The sequence below is a fragment of the Myzus persicae genome, unplaced genomic scaffold (genome assembly GCF_001856785.1).
Source record: "Myzus persicae strain clone G006 unplaced genomic scaffold, MPER_G0061.0, whole genome shotgun sequence".
In the NCBI taxonomy this organism is placed as follows: Eukaryota; Metazoa; Arthropoda; class Insecta; order Hemiptera; family Aphididae; genus Myzus; species Myzus persicae.
This window is the reverse complement of record NW_019102874.1, coordinates 151,256-175,081: the sequence shown is the minus strand read 5'-3', so window position 1 is coordinate 175,081 and position 23,826 is coordinate 151,256. Positions and strand designations below refer to the sequence as shown.

The window sequence follows — 23,826 nt, the reverse complement described above, 5'->3', positions numbered from 1 at the left end:
CATTTTCATGATTATCTAATATTTTTTTTCCCATTCAAACACAAAAATTACTAAATATTTTTATTTTTATTCAAAATTAATTATGAAAAATTATGTTTCACTTTTAAAAACGTGAGTAACTTTATCAAATATACTAGAGTACTAAATTTAATATAAATTTTATTTTCAATCGAGTTGATCGAAAGAATTCCGCATGGATAACTGATAAGTCATATTATGTACCTAGTTATAATTACTACTTAAAAGTACTACCGATAACCGATGTATCATCTATTCAGATTTAAAGCCAGTGTTTAACATGGAAAATCTTTAAAAATTTTGTATACTTATTACAACATAGTTAGTATAACATAAATATACAATACCATTTAATAATTAAAAATATGTAAAAATATTTCATTTTGAACGGTAGAAATATATTTGGTAAAAGTGTAAGTTTGCTCTAAATGTACTAAGTCACAAAGATGATATATTAATCACTAGGTAGTTGATACTACAGCAATATATTTCTTCGAGAATTGGATGTGTAATAAGCTAATAAATAAAGAAATTGAACAGCGGCAATACATTTTTCTTACAGTCAAATAAGTACTAAATGTCTAAATGTATGAAGTATGAATCTCTAATACCTATAATATAGCAATAAGGTATATTGTATTTGGTAATCGGATAGGCAATAAAATAAACACACAATTGAACGTTAGCAATAGATTTTCAGGATTAAGGTAGGCAACTTTGTATACAAATTGACGTTTAGCAATTGTTTTTGGGAACTCTTGAATTCTCTTATCAAATATTGCTAGCGGACCGTACATCTAGAAAAATGATATTTTAGTCATTGCCGGTCGTCGAGTAAAAATAAATTTAAGCAATTAACTGAACACTTAATAATTTATAACTACATAGGTAATAAATATTGTGAATTTCTTTTTTTTTCGTCACGTACAAATAGTTTTATTTTCTGGTCAATATTTTTGTCTCTAAAAGGATCAATATGTTTGTGACAAAGTGTCTGGTATGTATACTTTCATTTGTATTAATTGTCTGTCAATCTATTCGGTTAAACTAGTGTAGAGTTTCTGTACTGGAGTTATTTGACAATTGAATATTTTGTTCTAATTTATGTATTGAAATTATAAATTAAATTAAACATATTTAACCAGAGCATGAAATTTATTAGAACGGTATTAGGTATGCTATGTATTAATTTTAAACAAAATTTAAATGAACTATAAAGTGCTAGGTTCCACTGAAAATATCAAGGTTATTATGTACTGTATACGTTTGTGTTGCAAATGTTTAAGTATCGAACACTTATTGTTTAATTATAATTTTGTAATGTTTTTATTTTTGCAGGCACAACAATGTTTCAAGATAGCTAGATTACAATCTCTTAAATCAGCTAAGATCTGTGTACCAACCGTTCGTTGTTATGGTAGTATTTACGAGCCAGAGTATTTAGACCTATTAAAGCCAGATATTCCTGAATATGAGGAAGTAAATATTCAAATCAAAGGTTACGACTTCGCTATACTAGAATCGTTTCAAAAACTTGTGCACACAGTTGCAGAAAATATGGACCTTGAAGTATCTGATGGGTGATTACTAGTTTGATTAGTTTTATAACAGCTATACAATATAATACCATTCAATATTTTATTTTAGGTGGGCATTACCCCCGCAAACAATAAATGTCAAACGATTGGTGCCTAACAGCGATAATGTAGAGGCCCAATACACGTTAAATGTATATGAACGCAATATACAAGTATGAACGTGAAATGTAGTGTATTACATTTTATTCTTTTTATCACATATTGCCTATTTTTTTTAGGTGGTTGATGTCCCCACTACTAAGCTTTCCTTACTTATTGAAGTAATAGAAGACTCACTACCTGCGGGTGTTAAGGCATCAATTCACAAGCACACAGATGAACATGAAATTCTCAGATATATACCTGATAATGAACTGAAAATATTGAAAGATCAACTTGAAGAAATGGGTGGCTCAAAAAAAAAAAAGTGAGCCCGAAATACTTATTTTTATTGTTAAATTTATAACATTATGTAGTACCTAAATATTATTATGTTGTAAGTAATATAATATGAAATTTTAAATATTGCATTTTTTTTTATGTACGGTAAACGCTTGTATTCATGAAAAAACTTGGTTTAAACAATTTTATTCAGTCTTTCAGTGCTTAGTTGCTCCCAAATGGTAATCAATATGAAAATCACCATAATGACTAATGTTTAACATCCCAAAAACTAAACATATTAGGGAATACTGATAATTTAGATATCTAACATGAGCTTTCAAGTAAGTTATTCAAAATGATTTGTGAACTTTGAATGTTGCATTGATACTCAATAGGTGTGTGGTCTAAAGATTGGAATAGAATCATAAAATGCAAACATAAATTACAGTAGAATCACTTTACTAGAATGCTGTATAATATAATGACATTTCAGATAAAACAATTTATAGCCAAGTATTTGGATGGTTTTATATCTTACACGCTTTGACCAATTATAAAAGGTCAATGCTTACATGTGCAGTAATGTTTTTGTCATCCAGATGTAACAAAGTTTGGATACAAAATTCTGATTCTCTAGGTTTCCCCAAGATCATTAAAGCGGATTCTACTGTATTTTGAGATGTTTAAGTAACATTCTCTCTTGGAAAAGAGAATGGGACCGTGTTTCAAACAAAACTGGTCGCTTACCGTTTTATTGTGGTAATTGATTGCGTTGAAGGGATTTCACAACGGAAAACAAATTGGATGGGGCTCATTCAACAAACACCAAACGGTCAAGTTAGGAAAGGAGTATAGTAAAATATGCACTTTCCAATTAAAAAAAAAATTGTTTATAATACTGGTATAAAAATAAATGTTTTATTAAACAATAAATTTGGTTTAAAAATGATAGTTGAGTTATCTAAATAAACTGTGTAACAATAGTATAACTATTACATAAACATTTTTAACAATAATATTATAATGAACAAAATATATTTTAACAATAGAATATAATATATTAATATGGCATTAATTTGGTACAATTGGCAAGAAAAACAAAATAAAAGCCTAAAGGTAAATCATATATTTCATAAAATAAATACCAAACCACCATAATGAGTATTTATGTAAATTAAATTGAATGGACGGCATTGTCAAAGTTGTCAAACTTTACTTAATAAACAAGCATGTGCTTACACATAAATTCGAGCCTGATTATGACCAATTCAAAATTGATCCATAACGTAAATTTAGGCAGTCTTTATAGTTTAAACTAATACTAATACTATACTTGTGTTTATTATTATTTACATCTAAATTTTTTTGATGAAAAAAGATCATACAATACCAAAATGGACAACTTTAATGGTTTTATCAGGTTGCGGTTTAGTTGTAATTTGACTTTGTTGATTATTATTTTCTAAATTGTTATTATCATCAACATAAAAAAAATTAAAACATTAAATTATAACAAAGTATAAATTATTTGAATAATTAGCTAAATATTTAATACAAACCTAGACGAGTATTTTGTGTGAGTAATTGCTGTTCAAAAGGATATTTTAAGTGTGGCACACTATCCAATGAAGTTGTTGGTAGTTCTATATTTTTGGTATGAACATGTTCAACACGGGAGCCTGTATACTAGAATAAAAAAGAAAAGTTAATTATTTTAAAAGTGATGGTTTTATTTAAAACTGTCACATACGGGTACACTAATAGTTGTAACATTATTCAGGGATATGTTGTTTGATATAGATGGAATGAATAATGTTGGAGAAGATGTTGCAATGGGCACATTTGGTAAAGGTGGCCTTAATGAGCTGGACGGGGAATTTGAATGACAGTCTGTGCAATCACAATCAGATGATTGACTAGAATGTGAATCGTCTGATTCTGATGACACAATTTGGTTTGCTTTTTCCAATGCCATGGTTGCCATAGCTCTAGTGCCAATCCCTGATTTTGTAGCCCAATATAGATCCATAAACAAATCTCTGTCATTCAAATCAATGGCTAGACTGTATGCTTTTTCATAAAGTTCGTACCTGGTATCAACAATTTATTGGTAAATTATTTTAAACGCAAACTGTAATTAATAATTTCATTCATAAACACCTCACTAAATGATGAAAAAATCGGCGTGCAATATTCCGAACAGGTTCAAAATATTCATGTTTGGCATCTTCACTTAATGGTTTAACAGGTTGGTAGAAACTACCAATTGCAGATTGTAATTGCACTGTTGTAAATATAATATAAAATTATTACAGGACCTAGTAACTAATTTTTTTTTTCATATTTAACTTAAGAAATAATTAGAATAAATGGTTACTTTATGTTAATAGTCATTACCTTCTCTTACAGGAGTAAATGACAAACGAAATAAATAATTTGTAATTTGTTGTAAGGTTGTTAAACATAGTGGCCCATCAGAATGCCAATCTAGCCCCAGTAGAAAGTTTAGAGCGTGATCGACATCATTTTCATTTAAATACATGGAAACCAATTGATTTACACACAACTTCCCAACTCCAAGTACTTTAATGGCAATCACAGGGCCCCTAAATGTATATTATCATAATTAAACAGATCAAACATATTAAAAATATTCATACTTTTCAAATATGAGATGAAGAACTGCATCATATTGGTGTATAGGGTGTTTTGTCGTTTCATAAGGCATCCATTTCAAGGAGAAAAGTTTTTTGATCCCAACTTTGGATTGAAAATCTAACCAAGCCGATGAATTTGTTTCTTCTGTCAATGGCTGTAGACGAATGCACGACAAGCACGAATCATAACACTGTATTCTACCATTACTATCTGATACAGCGATCACATTACCATCTGGATGCCAATCCAAATACTCCACAGGCTAGTTAATTTAAAATACACGAGTCTTAGTAACAAACACTTTGCAATAAAATATTTATTGTAAAATTGAGTTTTGAACATGTGTATTCATATGTCTCTTAAGTCAACATAATTTGACATTTAATTACATTTTTTAAAATACAAATTGGGTTTAAGATTTTGTTGTTTTATATGATTATTGTATATTTGAATACATATGTAACATATGATAATGACAATAATTGCTGATGAATGCACGTATCTCTAATGTGTAGAATCCATAAGAACTTTTAGTAAAATATGGTGAATATGATGTAAAAAACTTTTATTAAAAAATTATAACTTATTATAATATAATTTACTATTCATTTTAATGAAAGTTAAAAGTTGTCTTTTCTATGGTAATTTATTTAAATACTACTTTTTTTAAATTGTTTTAATAGTAGTTTAAAAAAAATAAAAACCAAAGTACTTACAAAAGCTGTTTTTACTGAACACGTGATAGATAATTTGAAATCGTGGATAAACAGTATAGAATCATTGTATGAGAAACATAAACGTGTGTCATCTTTGTTTAACCAGGCATTTATTATGATAGCAGAACACCAATCAAATGGACTAATTGTCACTACCTTGACAAGATGTAATTTTGTATTGGTTACTTCAAATGTACTAAAATCGAGACGAGGGTCATTGCAATTCTGATAAACATAAAAAACATTATTAAAAAAATAATACATTTTTGATGATTATTTTAATTATAAAAAGAACAATTCACCTTCTGTTCCAAAATGAATATAATATTTGATACTATTTTACTAAATGATACAATAATAGGATCTTGTTTGGTATGGTAATAGCAACAAAGTTCTAGTCGAGGTCTAAACAAAAATGTGTAGTAATAATTATGTTACAAGGTTGGAAGGTATTCATTTTTATATCTGTAGATTCTGTACTAATATAACTTACAAATATAACGTCTATATTTATACAGATCTTACCCAATGATTTTATACACATGAACGTTAGCTCTATGTTCATCTTTCACCAATGGGTTCCAAGGATAAACTTCATTTAATGATGACTTGGACCAAGTGGCCACCATTGTTGCTGATACATTAAATGTAATCTTTCGTTCATTTTTTCTATTAGTAGTAGAATTGCTAAAATCAGCCAATCCAACTTTTGGATCTAGAAAGGACCATTTGTTCAGTGTGCGATCAAATGTACGGCCAAAATGTATAATGCCCAATTTATGATCCGAAAATGAGCATAACAGTACTTGTTTTGCATATGATACTATAAAATAATATATTTAGCTATAAATCTGTTAAAAAATGTCAAGAGTCATGACATACCATTAAATAATTGTTCGCATTGAAATTTTGATTGCAAAAATTTATCCGTAACAATTTCGATTATATCACAAGTAGCAGGATCAAATGTAACGAATATAGTTGATCCATTACTAATTATAAACGCAATTTTATCTTTTTTGATCCACTCAACATTAATCAAATGATGGTCATTTAGTTCAGACTGAATATTAAGGTGTAAAATATTAATTATTTGCAAGACATAGTACATTATGGTTACTCACTTCAAAATATTTTAATGAATCTCTCAATTTCAACGGCCTCTTATTAGACACTGACCAATTACATCCAATCGCTTCAACATAGTTTTTCTTGATGTTCTTGTCTGTAGACGTTTCAGTTTCTTTTTTCTCATTATATCTGCACAGATATTAAACATTAACGAAATTACATCACACAATAGATTAAAATGGGAAACCCACAGAAATGCAATTAAAATAATCAGTTTTAATAGTGCGAAATTGACGAAATAATTTCTCGTACGTACTTGAAGTGACTAAAATCTGTGTAGCTGATGGTCAGATCGTTCCTCAACGTCCAGTAATGACATTCACAGACGAATGTAAGCATTACACTGCTTTAGTCAGAAAAATGTGTGTCGACGTATTTGAACATTTTTCAGACCTACAAATGAATTGGACAAATAATATCAACCATTGGATTATACTATTACAGTCGAAAAACAGCCAAATGTCAATAATTCAAAATGACGAGTAAAAAATAAAAAGCACTAACGCGAGATAACGATCAGTGTTCTATAGTAGATTTTTACTTTTTTGGAGAAGTGGAAGTCGGTTCTTCGTTTACTTTACAGTTATTTCAATTATTATTATTATTGTTACGATTCGAAAGTATAACAAATTATTTTTGTTGTTGCTAAATCTCTTTATCAGTGATTTAATCGCTTATCACGGAAATTTAATCAACAAGTAGCACAGACAATTAGTAGAAATGGTTTCCTTGCCACGTCCGTTGTTCTTTACTCCAAGTACAGATTTTTTGATTGTGTTATGTGATCCAAGATTACTTTTTAAAGTTTTTTTATCACAACTTTTTTTGTTGATAATAAATAATAGTAATATACTAATATTTATACATTTAACTCATATTACCCAAACCCAAGTACGAAACACAGGTTCAGGACGTCGTAGGTTCTAGGTTTTACTGGTATTGTTTAACGACACTACACGATGAGGCTAACGGATTGTCTGAGAGACTTTAAAAAAGTTGGAGAACTGACGAAGAAGTATGCGAATTTCCCAGATTCATACATCAAGCGTAGCATGGAAAAGGTAAGTGCAAATGAGAAGAAATAGGAAATTCCGTTAATGAAAGTGTTCGCCGTAGGTTGTATGGAAAACGCCACAAAACAATCCTCGTTACTTACCAAGGACTGTTAAAAAGAAAAAATATCATTTTTCCGACCACAGGCCTTGGTCTATGCCATTTAGTAGTCAAAACAATTTTGGCGATTTGAAGCCAAAAGTATTTTTGGAACCGATTAAAGAATGGTCAATTTTTAAAGGAGACAGGGTTTGTATTGAAAAAATTATAGTTATTAAAATTACCACAGAAATACAGATTAGGTACATAATATGTATGTTATTATAGGTTGAAATTTTGGTTGGACCTGATAAAGGAAAACAGGGAATTGTTGGACATGTGATTCAAGAGCTCAATTGGGTGATTGTTGAGGGTTTAAATTGTGAATTAGAAGAAGTTTCTCGCTGTAAAGGGCATTTGTCAATGGTTCAAATGAAAGAAAATCCACTATTAGTCACTAGCGAGGTGTCATTAGTAGATCCATCAGACTTGTGAGTAAACTTTTCACTTAAATAATTAAGTTATTATACTCTCTCACATGAGAAAACATGCCGCTTGAAAACAAAAGCTAGTTGGGTCTGCACATCACCCACTAAATAATAGATAGGTAACACACAGTTGTATGGGTGCCATTCAACATTGACGGCAGACAATTACAATTGTCTTGTGCACTACTGTTGGTCGTTGTGACGTTGTCATCAAAATTAGGATTCATGGAGGAGATATGACAGTCCGGACGGTTGATAGACCTCATTCTACATTCCCAGATCTGGCATGTTCTCTCGTGAAATAGAGTATAAACATTTTGCTTCATTTTAGATACTTGATTAAATTCATATTTTGTTAATTTTAGGCAAGGTTGTACTGTTGAATGGAGATTTACGGAGAGTGGTGATAAAGTACGAGTGTCTTCTAGAAGTGGAAAGATAATTCCAATTCCATCATTAGCAAAGCAAACTTATGATTACAAAACACCAAATACTTATAAAGGTTTGCTTATTATGTTACTATGTTAGGTAGATTTAGAATAAGAAAATCTATAAAAAAAATTATACAGTCACTAATCAATCATTTTATTTAGCATATATAAAATTAGATTTATTTGGATTCTAGTTAACTATTTCAGAGATATATTATTTAAATATATAGTCTTACAACAATAGCACTTACAAATGATACATCTAGATATATGCTATTGTAGATGTATTATATTCTATTGATATTTATTTTAAAATCACATGCATTTTCTTACTAGTTCACCTCTGCATAATTTAAAAATGCATTAACAAGCACTGGTAGAATCATTTGAAACAAGCAAATTTTTATTTTTATTTTGTTTGGATGACTTTTTTTCATCAATTTTTATTTTAATATAAGTATGCTTTGTTTTTAGAATCTGAAAAAGATACTACAGCAGATGATATTAAAAAAATAACGTTTTCGCCTTTATTGAAAACATTTGAAATGGATGTAATGGATGAAATGAATATCAAAGAAGATCGAGTTCCAGCTCCAACTTATTGGTATTGATTGTGAAGAATTAAAGTAGTATATAAATGTTTTATAATACATTTATGCATTTTTGTGTTTAATCCATTTAGACTAATGGTTAATTGTTATTGATAATAACTGATTATAATTAATATTTTATATATTTGTTTGAAAAAAAAATCAAGTTATATAGTATCATTAAAATTCGACTGAAATGTTTCTGAAAATAAACATAAGCTTAATATTATATGTTATGCATTAACAACAAAGCGAGTAACGAGTAATTTTTGTATACACAATTTTAATTATAATATAAAGCAAAATAAATCTTAAAGAAAATAGAGAAACATTTTTGGTAATATATTTAGTATTTTATTTATTATTTCATCATGTTGGTGTTCTTATGGATTGTTTTCATATTTATAGAATTTCCAATTTCTTTAGCTTTAGATTATATAAACTCTAAGCATAAGCGATATTGGGAAATATTTATTATTTAGTAAACTGCTTTTTAGAAAGTAAGAGTTCAAAAAAATTACTCAAAAAATACTTTCTGATTTTGACGAATACAATTGAGAATACTTCAACAAAAGCAAAATTGAAACAATAGATTATAATAGATAGCATGCCAACTCACATATTATTAGTCGGGTTATGTTATTTAAATGACGCATGGCAGGTATGCAAATCCACAGTTTTTACCATTTGACACCACATTTTGTGCACATACATCATATTTGGGATCTTGGGAGGATCTTAGTAAGAGTATTAGAACAGAAGCCTTCAAACACTTAATATTTATAAAATTAAAAGTGGATGTCTCAGTCATATGAGCATCAGCTTATGCAATCAAAAAATACTCTTTTGACTTTGACGATTCAAGGAAGCTGGTTTGGATAATTATCTTTAGTTATTGAACCAGTTATTTTAGAGTGGCTTACCCGCCATTAATAATATTAAAATCATGGTCACTCATTAGTTTATTTCCTCTTGTAATTGGTTACACGTAAGAAAAAAAATACTTATTCATTATATTGCAAGGTATCCGCCACAGGTGGATGATTTCTCATCTCAGTTTCATCCATACCTGGGTAATACAGGTATAGTTATCTATAATTTTTGTAATTGTTAATTTTGGTCCTAAGTTACTAAAAAAACATTTAAAAAAATTTGATTTTGTGGAAATGCATTTGGTCCATGGTGTTCGTGGGTCGGAGCATTGATTTTATAATATACTATATTATAAAATCAATGGCCAGAGACAAAAAGTAAATAGTCTAAACATCCTTCTATTATGACGTCATAATAAAATATAGTGCAATGATTTCATTATGACTTGTTTTGCACTCCTGTGTGGCTGTATATTTCATATAAATATACAAATAATTATGAAAATATACATTTTATAATTTCTAAGTGAAATCTGATTTGAGGGAAACGAGAAAAAACCTTTCTTCCCATGTGTGACTAGGTATATGGATTGATAAAGAAGTGGGTACCCCTATACTCCTGTCTGTATGTGGCTTAATTTTTCTATTTTTCATTCTTTAGAACCTACATATAATTTTTTTTCTTTCTTATAAATTTCACTTGCAGTAATCACTAATTTGGTAACCACCGTTCTAAACAGTTATTCCATGATGTTCTCCGTGCGAGTCGACTCGAGATTGATGCGTGGGTACACGATTGCCTATTATAGTAGACAGTAGTGCGCAATCTGTCTTTCACGCCTCTGAAGAAAAACAAATTCTAATTTAAACTAAATAATACAGCAGTAAATTTTCAGCTTAATATATTACGATATTTGTATCACTTCGCCGTCACGTCGTATCGTAAATCGAGAGTGCACAGGCAATGAGCTAAAAAATTGGGAAAACACAAAAATATAATTTTGTTGCAGTTAAGGGATAGTTCACGAGTCGTTATAATAATATACTTTAAATGATTTTTAAAAAACTTATCTCCCGACGACGACAGCAGTGAATCTAGGATCTAGTCCTGTAGATTGTAATAAAATATCAGCGAATGAGAAACGTAATGTTTGTACATAGGTATTTATTTTACAACGCTTATAAACTTACAAATAATATTATTATTTTTGGTAAAATATACTATAGACCAGACGCAGAGGGCACTTTTATATAATTGGATTGGTGAGGATGATATGCAGTGACAAAAAGGTGCGCCGTGGTTGCGTGTGCGGTTGACATTTGGTAAAAAAAATTATGTAATATTATATTTTTATTTTATCTAAAAATATGTTTTTTTTTCAAAAAGTCCGGAAGTCATTAAAAAATAAATAAATACTTGCCGCTGAAAACTGGAGTGGGTTTTTCCACTTCACTGCAGTGGTACACACACGCACAGATATATACATATATTATATAGTTGAGTGGTCGATTTCGGGACCGGCCGGTCGGCTTTTGAATATAATAATAGGTATAATAATATGCTGATGGCAAGACTTCCGCCCTGCAGCGATACACTCGTCACCCACGGGACGCCTCTGTCTGCAGTGTTCAGCTGGTTTTTACACGGTATAGTCTTCAAAGGCCACGATTGCAGTCAACAAAGAAACCTTTCAACACGGATGACACGATGTCTATTATAATGCACTAGTTTTTTTGTTATAATACATACGGTGTGTACCCTATCTACAGCTCGCGGCATACTTCATAATATTATCATTATAATATATACCTACCTAACTAGGTATACCTAGGTACCTCAAAATGATTTTGATATGGTTGACCGATTGTAATTTCATATAAATTTAAAACCAAAAAATGATCAGAAAAATAAACTATTCCTATAATTTATATTAACAAAATATATTACTTACTGTAGGTACGTCTGTTCCCGTTAAACTGTAAATTTATATTTTAGATTCTGAGTAAAGCGATGTATATGTACTGTTTTTCTAATGATGTGCGTTTATTTTGTGTAGGCATATGTTTACGAATAATAATTAAAACAATGCTTAGATTTTCAATTTTGGTGTAGTATCTTGTAGATATATGGATCTAGTTGCTACTTAGGGAGGTCAAAAGTAAAATATTCTTAGTTTTAGAGGACTATTTTCTTTATTTTTTTAAGGTTAGAAAGAAAAGCGATTTTCTTGCTTTTTAATTCAAAAGCAGGAAACATATCCATTTCAGGAATAAAAAGTAACATAAATCCTATTAAGTATTTAGATAATAGGTTGCGATGTTACAGGCACATATTGTATAAATTCAACCGATTTTAGGGTAGGATTTATAACGGGGTGTAAATTAAGCAGGGACATTTTTTTGACATAGGTACACGCATTAATGTTAGCTCCGTACCGCTACTAAAATAACTCATAATCCGTCGTATTAAAATTAAAATAAAATCTAAATTTTGTTCTCATAATTGTACATAATTTGTACATATATTTAATGTACTATAATTGGTACAATAAAAAAATAAATAAAGTAAAACTAAATTTATCAACTATGATTAGGTATAGCCGTATAGGTAATCAGGAAAATTACTATTACTTTCCTTATACACGTTTTTTTTTTAGAACAGGACGACCACTTCACAAGTGTATTCCTGTAATGCATAACCTACCCGATAATTGAAAAAGTTTAACATTCATTTAAAAAATGAAAAAGATTAGATTATGACGTTAAACACTTTCTATAGTTAATTTTAGCCATAAATCTAATCAAAATTTGTATACATAAGTGTACATACAAATTAGTACCTTTATATTATTATAGGTACAATAAACAAAATTAAGTAAAACTAAATGTTACATTTTCAGGTATAATTGGGAAAATGTAATAAGTACACGCTTCTTTGTAAGGACAAAACGTCAACTGCTGTACATTGTCAATTATGATCAACAAATGTAACACTAATTAAGTCATCAAAAGGATAGCCTAGAACACGTTGTGTAATTTATAAATTGTATCCTTAAATTGGGAGAAAAACTATGTATTGTTATAATCTTTATACAGATAGTCATTAAATTTAAATTTAAAAATAAAACTGGTCAGGAAATAACATTGGTAGAGCTTACGTTTATTTTACAGGTCAGAAGTAAGTAGTACCAGTGGAATTTACATGTTCTTTTAAAGGCAAAAAAAATCGCAACGGCGGAATTTACATACAAAAAGGTATAATCGGTGGTATTTACAACCGCTCTATGTTACCTACGTCCCTTGGGCGAGTAAATTTGGTAGGCGTAGTGACCTGTCTCCTACTCACTTATTCCCTTTGTGCTGGTAATGATAACATATTATAATAATTTCTTACCTATATAATATAGCCATATGATATTATTTTTTAGTAACCAAATTTAAAAATACCAATCAGAAGCGTCAAATTGATACCGGGTTCATAACATGTATCAGTACCTATGTCACGATTCAGTGAATTATCTTTCAGACGCATTCGACATATTGCAAAGTTCTATTTCGAGAGTACTGTGTAAAAGTGAAACCTAATTTTTATTATTTAAATATTAGAATTGTATTACGTACACAATTGTCATGATGATCGGAACTGTTGGGAGAGGGTCTTTGTGTTCTTCAATTCTTAGTACTCATATTATGATATAAATTACTATTATTAATTTAATTTAATTTACACGATTTAAATTTCTCATTTTTGCTACCAACTTATTTTCTCCAAACTCTAGTACCCATTTCTCCAGAATTTAAATTGTGTAATACCTATAACAGTTCTATATTTAAAACGTTATTATGTATACTTAAAACTCATTTAAGATGCTATTCATCAATAGTGACTACCCCAAAAGAGTGTCTGAAGTGAGAAAGCGTCTTATGCAAGAATGGAAAAAAACTAGGTGGTAAAATATCAACTTTATTTATTTACTGTAGTAAACATAATTCAAGCTAGCAGAAAGTGTCATCAATGGGTGGCTCCTTTCAACAAAAACCTCATTTACCTTTACCACATTTTCTTACTGTGTCTAATATTGATACAGATTGTTAATTACTTAAAAAAAAAAATAAATAAAAAAAAAAACCTGTAGTAAACATGTTTATTTATTAATTTTATATTATTAAATTACTAACTACCATTAATTTATGAACTTAAGTTGTTATTATTTGTATATATATATTTAAGTCCGTTTATGCTCTGGCTTGCCTTACCTACCTATAAACAACACAATACACTAGTAAAAATGTACCAAAATAAAAGTGGGATGACAAAAGCAATTTAACTAAGTACCTACTCTATAGTCTAGAACTCTAGAATTATTAATTTTTTATCAAACAGAAAAATATTTTAATAAAATAATTGTATTACTAAAATAGTTACATTTTAAACGGAGAAACTTATTTCGATTATATTACCTAATGTAATAAATAATAAATGTATTAAACTTACAATGTATATTAAAATGAACCGTTCCTATGAGAAACCGGGATAACGGACCACATGGTTGTGGTGTAGCCAGGACAGACCTACACAGACCGTGTCGGGTTACCAAATCCGTAAATGCGTCAAGGGAATATTATAATAAAAAATGTATAACAATAATAATATTAATCATTAATGTAAAATATGTATAACAATTATAATATTAATGTAAAATATTATATACGATATTGTAGAGTACTAATCGATATCATCTGCCTTTTTATTTTCTACATCAACGCAATAAATTTTTAATACGATATTGAGCTGAGCTTGGTAAAATCCATGCTCGATGCAGACATTCCTTCAAAAACCTTCAACGGCTGCCAGTCTATTTTGTCTCACGCTTAGGGAAACTATTGAGAAAATGTCGTGAAACAACCTCTATTCGAAGAACCATCCAGCAATAGAACCCCCGATATTAAACGCATGCCACGTGAAACTTTTGGAGCATTCCTTCTAACCGAAAAAAAAGTCCACAGACACAGGTAAGAAAAAACAAATCAAGTACATTCCTTTACAGTGAATTTTAATTTTTACGATATTTTATTTCCATACATTTAATTAGATTAATTAATGTACAGGAGAATAATAAATTCTTTAACCAAATGAAATAATATTATACAATCTTATGTAATCGTTCATAAATATTGTTTGTTTTGACCATTTATTTGCATTCAACTGCATTATCGTAAAAACGCGCAGCGTAAAATATAATAAATTGTTATATTTTTAATTTTTATTATGTTTTATGAGGACAACAATTTTTTACGAGAAAAAAATAAGTGTATAGGTTGATATTATAAATTACTATCTGATCCTGTGCACTTCGTTGCCCGTTGAAAATGCTAAATCTATGTATGGTACTCGCTTATTATAATGTGAGCAGTATATATATTTTTTTTTAATTAAGAAAAAAGCCTCGATAACGTGACCATATAAAGATAACTTAAATTAGATTGTACAGTTCAGTATCTTTCAAAAATAAAATTATATTTTGGATGGATTTTTCGTCAGGGCCCAGATCGTTGTGAAGGTGTTCCGGTACCTATGTTGAATTTTTGTGGTGCCTCTTTTGTGTCTCTGCATTCGGTGATAATAAGTTTGATTGTAGTTGTAATTCCGCATGTAAGGCATATTTTTGGTGGCTCTTTTTTTCATGTAGTGGCCATGTGTGTGATGCGTATGGCCTATTCTGAGGCGATTTAGTTCGACTTCTTCTCTTCTTTTGAGCGACATAGGGTTATTCCATTTTTCGATAGTTCTTTTAATTTCATTTAATTCATTTTAAACCATTCTTGACCAGTATATTATCAGGTAGGATATTATATTATGTTAGCCGACCCGTCATGGCTTCACCCGTGATTGGTTGTTTAATAAATTTGACGTCGGGCGATGATTTGTAGAATTTTTTATTCAAATGTTTCTGGGACCTTTATCTCCATTAACTAATTTTAAGCTTAAGCATTTTCTCTGGGGAAAAAACAAAATATAAGCAGCATCATATTTTGCATACTTTCAAAGTTTCAAATCAATTAATGAAAATTNCGTCATGGCTTCACCCGTGATTGGTTGTTTAATAAATTTGACGTCGGGCGATGATTTGTAGAATTTTTTATTCAAATGTTTCTGGGACCTTTATCTTCATTAACTAATAATACAGCTACTTCATCGGTTGTAGATGCATTATATTGACCTCTGTGTTCTTCTCGAGGAACGCTACCAGCATGAATAATTAACTTAACGTTTTGCAGCTCATCAAAGGGCCTCTAATCTATATTGGATCTGAAGCTCAGAATGAGGTGATTATTTTCACGCAAAACTGTTTGCAATGATTCAATGAAACCTCTTTTTAAACTTGGAATCATATTTGATCCGACTCTGACATAAAATATATTTGTAAAAATTTAGCATTATTTTCAATTTCGGGTAATAAACTAACTATTAAATGATGCACTTGACCCTGAATTTTAAAGGTGGGCATGAAGTTTAGCCCTTCAGCTATTTGGTTTGCTCCAAACGGTGTCATTTGAAACAGAGTATTATACCGTCTAGAATTATCAAAGAAATGTTTTGATTGAGGGTGAGAATTATCAATTAAACTTTTAATTAGGTCTGGAGGATCCTTGAACTGATGTAAAACAACTCTACCGTGAGCGCAGCAAAGTATATGGGTTTCGTATTTCCATTTTTTTGCATTGCACTTAGGACATAATGTAGCCATTGGTCCTATTTGAAGCGCTGTGATATTTAAATAATCAATCACTGATCGATAATTAAACGCTGATTTCAGACTCAAAGCGTTACGTTGCTGCTGTGCACGTGTTTGAGAAAGTTTTGGTGTGTTATCTTGTTGCCTAATGTTATACATTCGAGTAGCATTGGCAGTTCTTCTGCCAATCCGTGCTCTTGGCGCTCACGGCATGATGATGAATTGGCCACTTACCCGAAATTTAACTCTATTAGCATGCCTAATAAACCTTCATAAATAGAATCAACATTTTTTTTTCAAACTAAGCACAAACTATGCTCTAACAATAAACAATTAATAAATAATAATCAAAATTGTGGCCGGCAACGCTAGAGATTTTAATTGTTATTTATTTTCAGCCAGCGACTATTTCATACTAAAAAGGTATAGGCATACAATTTACACGTTTATTTTAATTAATAATAACTTTACACTTATTTTTTATTGGCAAAAGTGGTACTAAAACCTTCAGTAGTGTATCGGGTATAACAGTAAAAATTATTTAGGGTAATAGAATCCTGCGACACCACAACCAGTTTTTCAGTTGCATCGATTGAAGCCTCGATGACCAGCTATTCTTTGCCCTGCGACTTCAAGTAATGTTATTTCTCTCTTTAATTTTTTTTCATGGCTTCATCTAGTTCTAACAATTTTTCTTTACTCTGGGAAATTTTTCTAGTATATATTTGTGTTTCAACACTCCGTATTCTGTACTGGGTTCAAACATTCGGGTATTTATTTTATTTGAAATTAAATAAATATTATCAAATTAAAATTGGCTTACTTACATAATTTTTATACATATCATCTTCACATAAAATAACAGCGAGTAAATTACGCGGGGAACTTTGAGCTCTATCAACATCTGGTATTGGGACACAAACAGTTGTACCGACTTCAGGCTTTGAAAATTTTTCGTATTTACTTCCATCATGATATTTTTAACTAGTGAAGCTTATTCGCGTACCTACACGTTTATCAATGAACGTTCACACCGAAATAAAATGTATTGAACATCATTCTCCAACTAAACTGGGGATTGACGATAATAACCGGGGAATGTCTACATTTACAACATTTACCAATTTGTAGGTAAAGGACATCATTTACCGGGGAATGACGACATTTACCACGTTTAAGGATCAAGGAAAAACACAATCTACGAACATGCAAAGTACCTACCGTGGCTTCTGTGGTTGAGAGATTTATGCGCGGCTCAAATGCACCACAACTAATAATGGTATTTATATGTATTTATACCTATCAAATTTCGAATTAAAAAAACATTTATAAGTAGTATGATTTGGGGAGTTCTGGAGCACCTCCCCCTTAAATTATACATGTAAAAGCATAGGCTTCTCTGTATAGGCAATTCGTAGTACACGCACCTCCCAAACTTGTATTAATTACTCGATATAGGCAACCCGCAATACACATAAACTCATCACAACCGCACCCGATCCGACACGTGACCGACATATATTTTACGCCTTCCCCTTCTAATACATTACCTCCCCTTTTANTAGAATTTTTTATTCAAATGTTTCTGGGACCTTTATCTCCATTAACTAATTTTAAGCTTAAGCATTTTCTCTGGGGAAAAAACAAAATATAAGCAGCATCATATTTTGCATACTTTCAAAGTTTCAAATCAATTAATGAAAATTATTGATATTTTTACATATAAAAAAATTGTACTTTTAAATACCCAATTCTAGTAATACGAAAAGGTTAAAATTGGCTCTTTGAATTCTGTATTATCGATTTTTGCGTTCAATGGTACCGTGGTTTGATTGTTTGTTTTGTTTTAATATAATATTAATATTCATTTTCGCTATGTTTTCCATAAAGTAGAATTTATTGTATTTTCCAATTACGATTCTAATAATTGTTTCGTTTAAACAAAAGAATAGATAGCGCCTAAATTCAACTAGTTTATTTATACTCGCTAAATATTATCTAGTCGCATCCTTTGTTGGAATTTAAATTTTCGATTTTTAAATATAAATATAAATTATATTTTGGTTTTATCATTGTTCATCCTTAACGAGAGGAATAACGCGCACGTCTTCGGACATATTTTATTGGTCTTCACTGTAGACATCGCCTGAACAGATTGTCCGTATTTTATAATATATATCAAATATAGATTACTTTTTTGATCAGTGGCGTCGATTCAGGTTTTACTAAACTCAGGGATATCTTTTGGCCTTAATAAACTTTGTTTTACTCACGATTTTTGATTTTTTCGACACTTGTAATCCCCCGTCACTATACGAGTTTGACAGACCTTTGGTTAGGATTCTCATCCACGCCTCTGTGAAGTTGCTCTCTCCGACTTTGTTGAATCAATCCAAAAAAATATTGTTTTGAAAATTCTAAAACCAGTTTCCTATTAAGTATTTGGAAATAATTTTCGAAAAATTGATATATTTTTCAAAGTTATCGGACAAAATCGGGGGGCTAAAAAAATTGAAAAAGCCTCCAAAAAAATAATATAAATTTGCAAATTTTGAAAACCAATTTGCAGTTATTTAAAAAAATTTTAATATTGGTATATTTTTTGAATCGATAGGACAAAGTATAGAACATTACGGACATTCACTGTGTTTGTTATATTCGCATTAGTCTATTATCGGCGTAATAACGAGCAAAACGATGAAATTATGAATTTTGTAATTTTGCTGTTGATATAGACTTAATTTGCAGTGACGTTTGTATTATTTTAGGTTAATATACCTTTTACACTTTCGACTGCGCAGTCTTCCTATACATCCTGAAAAATTGTCTCGATATTATGACATGGGATAAATGATTATTTATTATTTTTATCGTCTTTTATACTATCCGTAGACATCTACATGTGTGCAGATTAAACTGACAGCGTAGCTATGATATAATCACTTTTCTGATAATTTTTTTTTCTTGAATGTTTGATTTTTTGCACTTATATTTGGCATACCAGTATGACAGTATTTATAGGTCGGCACACACTAAAAACTAAGTGACACTCCAGTGAATACACATGATCGTTAATATTTCCATATAAAAAAAAAACTTTTTTTGTAATATTTATTTTTAGAAACATTAGCTCCTCGATGTCTATCATTAAAAAGTAAAAACAATATTTTGTTTTGTAATTTTAATTTGAACGCCATAATATTATTATTATGTATTATAGATTGATTTGGTTTTTGAATTTTTCTTCAAAATGTCTGATATACCTAGTTATATATTATAATTTATAATATATATTTAAACATATATATCAAAAACCACTTCTCATCATTCAGTATTATACTTTTATATACTACTGTTGTAAGAATAATATCAAGCTTACAAACTAATTAATAATTGTATTATTTAGATATTTTGCACAATATAGTTACTATTAGATTTAAATAAAATTATGCTTATAAGATTTCTAATTAGTTCTCCTGTAACTATTGGTTATTACCAATAAGAGGTCTTCCTCAGTGGTAAATAGGCCAAAATTAGTGAAGAAAAAAATAAGTCGAACAAACATTGTAACACTATAATTTGTCTGAAATAAAAATTATTAGTATTATTTTAATATTGGTAAACAATTAAATCAAAACTCAAATCTAACTACTTATCATCTATATACCCAGGTATTTTACTCATACCGATAGAATCTGAGTTCTGAGTATAAATATTTCTTTGTGCTACGTGTGTTATTTAAACGAATTTTACGAACACTTTGATGTTTTCAGAATGTCCACCTATATAAGTTTATAAGCATTTTATAAAATATGAGAATAATAATTTAATCTGATATACATATTATTCAGGAACAGTGTCTTGATGTGATAACTTGTTTATAACATGCAATTGAAGTTTAAGGTTCGAATGTTTATTATATTTAATAATATTTAATACTTTTGTTTAATATGTGGAATGTGGATAGTTATAAATACTGAAAATAAATCATCTTTTACGTATTTTCTTATATAAATTATATATAAATCTTTATATATTTTACATTAATATATAACTGCAATACGCTATTATAATGTAAACACGAAAATACAAATCTATATTTTCTCTTTTTATTATCATCGATAAATTTCTGTAACAATAGTGAACTAATAATTTGTGTGGACATGTTTATTGTGCTACACATTATAGTTTAAACGATAAACCATCCTAACAAAAACGTTAAGAGAAAAAAAAATTGTAAATTATACATATTTATTTGTGAAAACTCGAATAAAATAAATAGTTATAGTTTTAAAACCCAAATTTAGACAAACGGAAGACAAAAATACTTGGAACAATAAATATAGAAATTGACAAGAACTACGTATCTATATGATAAATACCGCTATGTATGAAAGAAAAAGTAAAAAGTATTTGTTTTTAAGTTTATTATTAGCTAAAAAGCTTTGGAGAAAATGGAGTACAAAAAAACTATAATAGGTAGTAGTTTTTTGTAGTAAGTTCATATTATTGACTTATAATCTACCTAATATTGGTTTTATAATAGATATTAAATTACATTTAAATTAATGGTAATAATTTTTAATACAACTCTTCGAATTTAAAACAATCAATTAGCAAAGGTTATTCATGTTGATTGCTATGTAGCATCATTGGAATAAAAAGGGCATGGGACTTGGGACTCAGATCACGCCCCTTACAAAAAAAAAAAACTATGCCTTGTCCCCTCAAACAATGGCCAGCATGATATAAGTAGGTACTTAGTAAATATAATTTTTCTCTACAGTTTAAAAAAATATACATATTTAAAATTTCATTTTTGTGGTATTCATTTCTGATATGTGATATAAACACAGTCGATAAAAATTGCTATGTTTTTCTATATGAAGTGTGATAAGAGAATAATATGACTCGATGCCTCTATCGTATAATCAGGGCTTGCATTTGAAAAATAAATTTTTTTTACGTTATTTACAATCAAAACGTTATACAAATTTTGAGTTTATCGTTATTNTCCACACGCGCGCGCGCGATTCCAGTATAGTACACAAACAAGCCACCCAGGCCTTTGTTCATTAAATTACATACAGACTTATACACACATGAAAACTCACACATAGTTACAATTATAAAACATTCCAATCCAATAGAGTACCAATCTAAAATATATTTTACTCCCCTCCTCCCGTCCTCACGCCCTAACAACATCATTCGTTTACAAACATGTACAAGCCTGTATAGACAGGTCCGAGTATTGCCGATGAATTCCAGGCAGAAAGTAGTGCACACAAAGCAAAATTAAACCAGTCTGTTAACTACCGTCTATGTGTATTGTCGTGTCAATACTGAGTTCTAATGTGTTTTTAAAGTGTATACAAATACTATAAAATATAATAATTTATTCTACTTTTATTGGACACCGTAGTTCATATTTCTACCACCAGTTCTAATATTATCGCATGCGTTATAATAAGCCGCTTAAATAAAACTATTTTACACTGCTATTTAAAGTATAATATATTTTTTATACTTAATTACTCATCTATCCGTTGAAGGGTAAAGTCGTGTTTCGCGAGTTCGACTATAGTGTTCATCAGTTTTAACATAACCATGTTCTCATGTAGTATATGCGATAAGACCTTTACTAGGATCTGCAGTCTACGCAGACATGTCAAGTCACACGATATACAAAATAAAATTTCATGCAGTATATGCTCAGAAATATTCACACGGAGAGACAACCTTATCAGACATAGCAAGGAAAAACATCGTAAGTATTTAACAATTTAATATATTCGTAAACTAGACGACTAGTGTATCTTAGTAAAACTTAGTTTCATTACACTATCTAAATATAATATTATTTTAAATTATCTAACTATTAATATCATTTCTAGAATCAAATATTGCAATTCAACAAGAACCAACCATAACCAATCGAGAAATTCAAGATTTTTTTAAACCAGCTGAAAACATTTACGATTATAATGGTAAATATTTTATTCATATGTTTATTCACCTCCTATGATATAACAATAATATAAATATATATATAATAAAATAATATCATGTTCACCCCCTCATATATACATGTTATTTACTAGTACTATTATTTCATGGTATACAAAAGTACGTATTCATCTAAAATAATCTGATAATATTTCAAATAAACATATTTAAAGTTATAATTAGTTATTACTATTATTTCACAAAAGAATAATGTGTATTATTGCTATAACTGAGAGCTCTATATCATTTTTGTTTTTGCTTTTACATACATAATATATTTACATAACATATACATGTTTGTAATACTATAGCTTCACAACTATCTCCTTTTATTAATATATATTTTTAAAAATCGTATTTTCTATTTGATAAACATATCACCAATATTTTTTTAAATTCATAATTTTGCTTCATAAACTTTTACTGAAAAAGTTTATATTTATAACAATTTATCTTTACACACATATTTTCTATAATGTTTATCAATACAATAGTAAATTATTTATTTTATTTCAGTTCCTTCGGCTTCAAATCGCAATGATCTGAAGCGTGTACATGCGGAAAATTCGAACGAAGCAGTAAATGCTAAAAAAACACGCATGACCATCGTTAAAACCCCTGGTTTTGTTAAGACTGGTTCATCACTCTCTAATAAAATCATTTGGTATTATAAGAAAAATACAGATAATTTGAGCAATTTCAACGCATTTTTAGTATCATCAAAAAAAGACTTAATTCAATTACTTATGTCATCATCGACAAAACACCCAATTAAATACAACCTGAAACTGGAAGCAACATACAGCCGGCCAAATGTAGAGAATTCAGCCGAGAACCGTGCGTTTAAGACTTCAGCTAAAGACATTTTTATGGATACGGATATTGAGGCTAAGATTGATTCAGATTTTGCTAATCTTATGTCCGAGGAAGATATTTATACTTCTAAAGGAAGCGGTTTTACTTTAGAGTCTATAGACGGTTTACTGTTAGGCGTATATAAATATACACCTATGGGTGGTTCGTCTTATATTCCATTACCAAATATAGAAAATACGATTNTAATATAAAGAAAACGTATGCACGTTAAAACTATAAGTATATTTTAGTATAAAATATAAATATT

At 29.4% G+C, this 23,826-nt stretch overlaps 4 protein-coding genes across 4 annotated transcripts; 3 read left to right on the top strand and 1 right to left on the bottom strand.

The window, feature by feature from the left end:
* The first annotated feature begins 787 nt into the window (after positions 1–787).
* LOC111033327 lies at positions 788–2,061 on the top strand. Its single transcript, XM_022314011.1, has 4 exons — positions 788–1,015; positions 1,357–1,598; positions 1,666–1,768; positions 1,835–2,061. Exons 1-4 carry the CDS (start codon positions 995–997, stop codon positions 2,024–2,026), a joined length of 558 nt encoding a protein of 185 aa, XP_022169703.1. The 5' UTR covers positions 788–994; the 3' UTR covers positions 2,027–2,061.
* An 814-nt stretch (positions 2,062–2,875) lies between these two features.
* Positions 2,876–7,157, bottom strand: LOC111033325 (WD repeat-containing and planar cell polarity effector protein fritz homolog). Its single transcript, XM_022314008.1, has 13 exons — positions 6,989–7,157; positions 6,741–6,877; positions 6,478–6,613; positions 6,236–6,416; positions 5,879–6,176; positions 5,656–5,758; positions 5,354–5,578; positions 4,640–4,899; positions 4,377–4,585; positions 4,140–4,263; positions 3,730–4,069; positions 3,539–3,665; positions 2,876–3,441 (listed from the first exon to the last, which is right to left on the bottom strand). The coding sequence occupies exons 2-13, from the start codon at positions 6,821–6,823 to the stop codon at positions 3,359–3,361; spliced, it is 2,169 nt and encodes a 722-aa protein (XP_022169700.1). The 5' UTR covers positions 6,824–6,877; positions 6,989–7,157; the 3' UTR covers positions 2,876–3,358.
* A 163-nt stretch (positions 7,158–7,320) lies between these two features.
* On the top strand, positions 7,321–9,298 carry LOC111033326 (probable 39S ribosomal protein L24, mitochondrial). Its single transcript, XM_022314010.1, has 5 exons — positions 7,321–7,545; positions 7,601–7,786; positions 7,865–8,067; positions 8,430–8,566; positions 8,970–9,298. The coding sequence occupies exons 1-5, from the start codon at positions 7,444–7,446 to the stop codon at positions 9,104–9,106; spliced, it is 765 nt and encodes a 254-aa protein (XP_022169702.1). The 5' UTR covers positions 7,321–7,443; the 3' UTR covers positions 9,107–9,298.
* A 12,703-nt stretch (positions 9,299–22,001) lies between these two features.
* LOC111033337 (zinc finger and BTB domain-containing protein 24-like) lies at positions 22,002–22,722 on the top strand. The gene is made up of 2 exons (XM_022314025.1): positions 22,002–22,464; positions 22,592–22,722. Exons 1-2 carry the CDS (start codon positions 22,305–22,307, stop codon positions 22,720–22,722), a joined length of 291 nt encoding a protein of 96 aa, XP_022169717.1. The 5' UTR covers positions 22,002–22,304.
* Positions 22,723–23,826: the final 1,104 nt, after the last annotated feature.